General features: G+C 33.8%; 1 protein-coding gene across 1 annotated transcript; it reads right to left on the bottom strand.

Moving 5' to 3' along the window:
* On the bottom strand, nucleotides 207-4,024 carry LOC109229440 (coatomer subunit zeta-1-like). The gene is made up of 6 exons (XM_019394877.1): nucleotides 3,919-4,024; nucleotides 3,381-3,540; nucleotides 2,800-2,947; nucleotides 2,622-2,699; nucleotides 1,103-1,187; nucleotides 207-507 (listed from the first exon to the last, which is right to left on the bottom strand). Exons 1-6 carry the CDS (start codon nucleotides 3,931-3,933, stop codon nucleotides 448-450), a joined length of 546 nt encoding a protein of 181 aa, XP_019250422.1. The 5' UTR covers nucleotides 3,934-4,024; the 3' UTR covers nucleotides 207-447.

Genomic DNA, 7,383 nt, shown 5'->3' with positions numbered 1-7,383 from the left:
GGGGACCTCAGTTGGCGGACAGTAACTGCACTGACATCAATTGCTTAGCCTTACGTCGCCCTTCTAAGGAATCTCGGGAAGACGCCACGTAACGATATATATGTAATATCCTAGCAGACAGGTCCGCTATAAAGCTTACCAGCCAGAAAGTCCTTAAGAGCGAGAAAGCCTGACTGTTTATGATTTATTAGATTTTGAGCGAGGTAAAAAAGGAAAGGGATTATAGAAACACAAATTAGTATGTTAATCCAAAATGCATAATAGCTGGGCTCCACTTACAAGATAGATAAACCAAAAAAAATAAAATAAGCAGCAGAACATTTGAAATGGTATAAAATTGAACGACTCTAGAGATGAGCAACATCACCATCCCAAAGAAAAATGACTAAAAATATAATCATAAAGAATAATGCCAAAAATAATCGCTCTGGCAGACTTAGATATTATTCATCTGAGAAGTGATCTTGTCAAATGCTCGCGTGCTGTTGCCAACGCTTGAGTTATCGTCTGAAAATTGCAACACACATTAGCATACACGTTTTAAAATACTATATTAAAAGTACTCCAAGTAAACAGGTTTAACTTTGGGGGGGGGGGGGGGGGGTTTCTAATGCTTCGAAGGAGACTCTCACTAGAAAGTCATTCAAAACTTGATAGAAAAACCAGCGTTTATTGAAGAAGCTATAGAGTCGATTACTAATAGTACTAGTTTGAGGGGGTTTTGTGGGGGGTGGGGGGGGGGGGGGGGGGCGACGTAGTAGTTGTAAAACTAACTATAATCTAACAAGAAAATGAATTTACTATGAACACTACCAAAACAATTGCTTTTCTTTATAATAAGCTAAACAAGGCGCCGGAGCATTTTGGGACAATCCAGGAGAGTTCTAACTACAAACCTTGAATAGAAAACATCGACTGCAAAATGGTTCTACTAAGCTTAGAGCATGAGATGTCTTAAGCCTGTTATTTTACCTGTTCTATAACACATGAAATTCCGACGGACTTTTATATGAAGTCAAGGAAAGGTAAAATAATTCTACATATGAGAGTTTTGTACCACAGTTAGAGTGTGATTCGGCAATAGAAAGAATGTGTTGCTTACCTGTTCAGACAAGGGTGCTCCATCATCCATAGTATGACTGGAAACTTTTCCAGCAATAATATTACCATCAGTTTCAAGAACCATCCTGCAGCATATATTTGAAACACCAAAACATTTTAGTAAACCGTTCGCTTATAAAAGTTGGAAAGTAAGGCAACAGTGCAAAGTGGTTAATAGGATGAATAGGGTATTGAACCTTAACAGTAGTTGTTAATTATCTCTCTTACAAAAACAAGCAGATATCTAGACCAATAGAAGTATCTCTAACAAGGGAGCTAGATCACAATGAGGTATCAGCATTTGAAGAAAAATTCTTTCAGTGCACCTATGAAATGAATGTTCAATTTGTCCGAAATACTAAAACCTGCTCTTCCATCATGGCAAATAAGAAGAGATTTAATGAATGTTCAATTTACCCAAAATATCAAAACCTGCTCTTCCATTATGGCAAATAAGAAGAAGAGAATTAATAAAAGGCAAACTAATTCTTGGGTTATTGCAGCAAACTAGTTGTTATGCATCCTCCAACTAGCAGCAATGGGTTCAGCTTTCACATGAAATATTCTGTCTGTTCGATCTCCATAACACCCAAAAGCTGATGAAAAGAGCATGGCAATCAAGTCTAAAAGCATGGTGCTCTACCTTTTCCAGTTCTCTGGTTGTTTTAAGCTTTTTCTTTAGATAGAAGAGGAAGGCAGGAAATGCAAAACTACTGAGGGCAACCATATCCATGGCCAAGTTAAAAAAAGCAGCATGTTGCAATACTGTCCTCGATTCACTCATATTGGTGCTTTTAAATGTGTGATAAGGCATAATTAGTTTTTGTAAGAGGATTGCAATGTTGTTTTTCCATGGCCTCACAGTCACTAAAATGCCTCCACAATGCAAGCCACTGGTCAATGGTACAAGAGTATGGACAAACAATGCTAAACTATGAACTTATTATCTTTCTTTTTTTCTTTGATAAACCCAGAAATCTTTCGTGCAGTGGCGGTTCCTAACTATGAATTTGTTATCTATCAATACACAAATGAAGACCAAACGCCCTAGAGTAACTACCACAGTCTCTCCTATAAGAAGTCTGTATATATTTCTGCTCAAAGGCTTCTCTTCTAACTTGCAAAGCCCAAGGCTAAATTCTTATTTGCATTTAATTTTTCACTACACTCACCTCCCATCATTGCGCCAATTATCTCTTGTTTTTATATTCTTTTGGCTTGAACAAGTAATTAATTTAACATTCCACTTTGAATTAGTTAGAGAAAATTTAAATTGAAAAATTAGTTCAATTAAAAAATATACACATGCCTCTAGTATGCCCCAATTTCTAGCTAATATTAAAATGTAAGTATCGTTTAATCTTGGAGAGAATAGCATGAAAATTTGCTTAGAAGCAGCAGAACAATAAACAAAGAAGGCAAAGGAATGATAACAAATTAAAAACGAAAAGTGAAATGCTCAGTGAAACCCAAAGACAGTAACACGTTAGAATACAGCTATAAGAGAACCAATGACTTACCCTCCATCCACAATCTCATCAAGGCATAAAAGAATGAGATCTAAGTTCTCAAGTGCCTCCCTCTGTTCAACGTTATTCCTGAAATCAATGCACAATGTATCAGACAGAAAATTTGCACAGATCAGAAGACTTCAATCCCTAAATCAAGGAGAAACTTTAGTGCCTTCACTATCAATACCTGAGGAGAAGGGTAACAGCATCAAAGAAACCCTGAAGAACAGTGGCTAGAACTAGTTCATTTTCATCATCGCCTCCAGTCACAAAGAAGTGGAGGTCTTGCACAAACTTATAAACAATAATGTTGTTCTCTAACATTGTTATTTCAGCTGCAAATCAGACTTGAAAGATAAGCTCAAAAAAATAAAATTTCTAGAATCTTTACTACAAGAGGTTCTTATTTCACTCATAATTATGCAGAGTATTTTAACCTAGAATATCAAACAAAAGTAAAAATCAAACCTTTTAGTCAAGCAAAAGAGGTCACCAAGAATTCCACTAAATATGTAGAAGATTAAATTCAGAACACAGTTACTAACACCTAATGTCGCCATCTTAGAATTTAGATCCCATAAAGTTCAAATACTAGCTACACCTCTGGAGTTCGGTGTCCTAGCATACAGAACTCATAAAGATAAAATCTTGGATCCGCCTCTGCCTATATAAGACAGCAAAATGCAACCGTATTTGCAGAAGCATGCTAACTATTTCAGACAAGAAAATCAAAGATCATGCAAGCAAAAACAGGTCACTAAGCATTACCTTCGGTGCGAGCATTTGTCTTTTGAGTCTTGGTAAAAATGGACTTTTCAAAGGCAATCTTGGCGCTGTTTGTAGGCCAATCATCGGAGTAATATTTAACAGCTACACGCTTTCCTTCCGAATCCAAAAGAAGTATGTTCTTTACTACTGGACAAGAATCCTATACAATCAAACGATCATCATTCAATCACAGCGGCAAGTTTCAAGCTCACTAATTTAACTGGTAGTAATAAATAACACATGGAAAAAATAGTCCCAATTCCATGCCTATATATATATGGAGTGAGATCTAAATTATAAAAATCAAATGGTTGATGACTAACTAAACCCAAGTTTAATTACAATCGCAAACATTGATACGAAAATTAGAAATCCTAAGCGAGAAAACAGAAGATTATCTAGATCATTATACAATTGACTGATTGAGCACTGAAATCTTAGATCCTGCCGAAACTGTAATTATTTTTTTGTTTTGTTTTTGGAGAATTAAATCGTGCGCCAAATAAAGGTGCCAGAGATAACAGAATGAAAAACGTACATAGTTCAGAGCCATTGATGAAAGAACGATTCCCTATGGGAAATTTTTTCTTCGATTTGCAGTGATAGAGTAGCTGTTCGCTTCAGATTTGGAAACTTATGGGGGTTAGAAATTTAGAATAAATATTTTGTGATAAGGATATAATTGGGCCGTTTAGCAGAAAACATTGGGCCGCTAATGAAGGACTAGCGCGATGATCCTTTTGAGACTATAAGCAAAAGCCCAGCCCAATTGTCTCTAGTTCTGATATGCTGTATGCTTTTATTTCATTTTTCTCTATTTAAAAAAAGGATTTTTACCTTCCTATACAATATTTGAAACTTATTTACCAAAATTGTCCTCGTTTTGTATATTATCCACCCTAAGCAAGGATTACTTACAAATTATATACAATCCATTATTAGTACCTTGAATTAGGGGATTTAGTTACATCCTTTTCCTTTTTTCTCTCCTCTCCTCTTTCCTCACTGCCGCATCTCTCATCAATTTTTCTTTCTTTCTCCATCTTTCTCTCGCACCGTCTTTCTCTCTCAATAAGGCAAGCCTAAAAGTTGTCTTCTGTCAATCAACCTATTGAAGTAACCTCCAGGTCGTATGAATTGAATATTTGAACACTAATCTATCATAAAGCTTTGAATTCGAATTTGGATTTTCAAAAATCATTATTTGTTTGGATGGGGTGTTGTTGCAAATAATTGGGAATATTACTTAGAGTTTATATCTCAATTTTGAGGGTGTCTTGGTGAAGATTAGACTTGATTTTGGCTTAATTTCATATTGAAACTCGATATGACATACAATATACTTACGAAATTGTAGTAAAGTTGTAGCGAAATTGTAGGTAAATTGTATTCTGTTGTAGTTATATATATTTTTTATTTGAATGTTGTATGAAAGTTGAAAAGTAGTTGTATAATATATGAATCGTTGTATAAAATTTGTATTTAAGTTATCAATACTATCTTTTTACATAAAGTTGTTGATATGTATCAAAATTGTATTTAGAGAGTAAGTTTTGATTGGAATTTTAGAGAGGAAGAAGCACACACCACACACAAAATATATACAAATCAGATGTACAAAATATACAAAAGACATATTATATAAAAATTATATTTAAGTTGTATGATATTGTCGTTGTATTTAACTAGGTAGGAATAATGTATGAAAGTTGTAGATAAGTTATAGATAAGTTGTACATTAGTTGTAAATAAGTGTATACTGTATAGTTAGTTGTAATTCAATATTACAAAATCAAAGGCAATGTGACTAATTCAATATTACATTCCAATTCGATATTGACTATAATTTCATTGAGGGTAAAATTTGATTATGTAATTTGACCGAATAACTTGTGACTATAATTATCAAAAATATCGATAAGTTCAAAATGTCTCTAAGCCAATTCTCAATACTTGTACTGAGTATTGCCATTTATCTAAGTAATAAGGAGCCCTATTTCCAAGTTGGTTACGTGATAGAGCTGCAGGCTTGCAGTGCTTATGTTGTAGTTTTGATTTCCTCCGCGTTACGAAAAGCAATGCATGTTTAAGGAAATCAATTGTGTTAAGCTGATAGCATAATCATATAAATATTATTCGTTGAAAGACATTTGCTAAAGAAAAATTTCGTGATGCTTAATTGTGTGAATATTAGAGTTAAATGCCAACAGGTGTTCTTACGTCAAATATCACCAATTTTTCAAATTATACATGGGTAGGCAACTAGATTTTATCATCATACAACTATTTTTCAACTTTCATACAACATTCAATAATAAAAATAATATATAACTACAACAGAATACAATTTACCTACAATTTTACTACAACTTTACTACAATTTCGAAAGTATATTGTATGTCATGTCTTGTTGTTGTTCTTCTTCTTCGAGTTTCAATCTGAAATTCAGCGAAAATCAAGTCTAATTTTCACCAATACACCCTCAAAATTGAGATATAAACTCCAAACGATATTCCAATTGTTTGCAACAACATCCAATCTAAACAAATAATGGTTTTTGAAAATCCAAATTCGATTTTAAAGCTTTTTAGTGACTGTCAATGGTGAAGAATCAAACACCTTCAAAATTTATTGATTGACAATTTTAATTTGAACACCAATTCTGCAACATGGAAGGAAATTGCTAGTTAAAATGATTGAAATCCATTGATGAATTCCATTAAAACTATATGCAACAAGAAAGCATAAAAAATAGAGAACATCAAATGAATAAAAATTGGGGAAAAAACAGAGACGAAGAGAGAGAGAGAGAGAGAGAGAGAGAGAGAGAGAGAGAGAGAGAGAGAGAGAGAGAGAGAGAGAGAGAGAGAGAGAGAGAGAGAGAGAGAGAGANAAGTATAAATTGATAAGGAAATAACTAATATTCCTTAGTTAATTCCTAATATAAAGGGATACTCATTTAAAATTTATTTGTATATAATTGGTAAATTGTATATGAACGTATAATTAAATTGAAACTTGAGTAGGGAGGGTAATAAGGTTTCAAATAGTGTATAGGAAAGTAAAAATCCTAAAAAAAAATTACTAGTAACAAGAAAAGGACTGCTAATTCATTTTTTTTCTTTTTTATATTCACTTCGTTTCTTGTTGCACATTTTGCTAGTTGACGAATCAAACTGATCAGACTATCCCGTTATGTTTGACGTGATTGCTACTTAACAAGTCAACTCGTATAAACCCAGATCACAAATTTTATGTTTTACCTTATTTTTGCTATTTCGAACACTAAGTTAACTAGTAGTAATTCAGATGTAGTTTCCAATTATATTAATTTATCCATGTGTAACAAAAGTTTATAGAGGTTGATCCATCTGCTTTAATTTTTAAGCTTGTTAAAGCATCAGTGCATTTGGAGATGAATACATTTTGGAGCTTGATAAGATTAATTATATTTTCCACTTGTTTATATAGTCAGTGTATCATTGCTAGCTTAGTTAGAGAGTTAGTTAGTGGTCAGTTTGGACAGCTGTCAGTTAGCTGCCAGTTAGTTGGTTAGGTTAGCTCTTAGTTGGTTAGCTTAGCTCCTTCTCTTTTCATACTTGTATATAATGGGTGGAGTCCCATTAGTTTCACTGAGTCTTTGAATGAATGATATCAAAAATTCTCTTCCAGAATATTCTTCTCCTTTCATCGAACGACTTCGAATCCATAGGACTGAGCTTCTGCCATTGTTGCTGCTGCATTCTTAGCTCAGCTAAGAAAGAAGCTACTGTTCTATTGCTGGAATTTGATATGGTATCAGAGCAAGGTCAGAAACTCCGATTCATTTTTCCAGATCTGTTGAATCTAATTTCGTCATTCTCGATTTTGTTTTGATCGTGTGCATGTAGTCCTCGATCTCATTGATTTCAATACATTTTCCTTAAAATCCTTCATCAGAGTTCTATCTCTGTAGTTAGAATCCTGTCCTGATTGATTAGTTGAGTTTTACGCCTTATAAGAG

The sequence above is a fragment of the Nicotiana attenuata genome, chromosome 7 (genome assembly GCF_001879085.1).
Source record: "Nicotiana attenuata strain UT chromosome 7, NIATTr2, whole genome shotgun sequence".
Taxonomy (NCBI): Eukaryota; Viridiplantae; Streptophyta; class Magnoliopsida; order Solanales; family Solanaceae; genus Nicotiana; species Nicotiana attenuata.
The sequence above is the reverse complement of the archived record's forward strand: the minus strand, read 5'-3'. Positions and strand labels throughout refer to the sequence as shown.

What these genes read in the sequence shown, in the direction of transcription:
- LOC109229440 (XM_019394877.1), bottom strand. An exon ending in GCTGTTACCCTTCTCCTCAG is followed by an intron (nt 2,700 to 2,799) that starts GTATTGATAGTG and finishes CATTGATTTCAG; the next exon opens with GAATAACGTTGAACAGAGGG. An exon ending in GATGAGATTGTGGATGGAGG is followed by an intron (nt 1,188 to 2,621) that starts GTAAGTCATTGG and finishes TATATGCTGCAG; the next exon opens with GATGGTTCTTGAAACTGATG.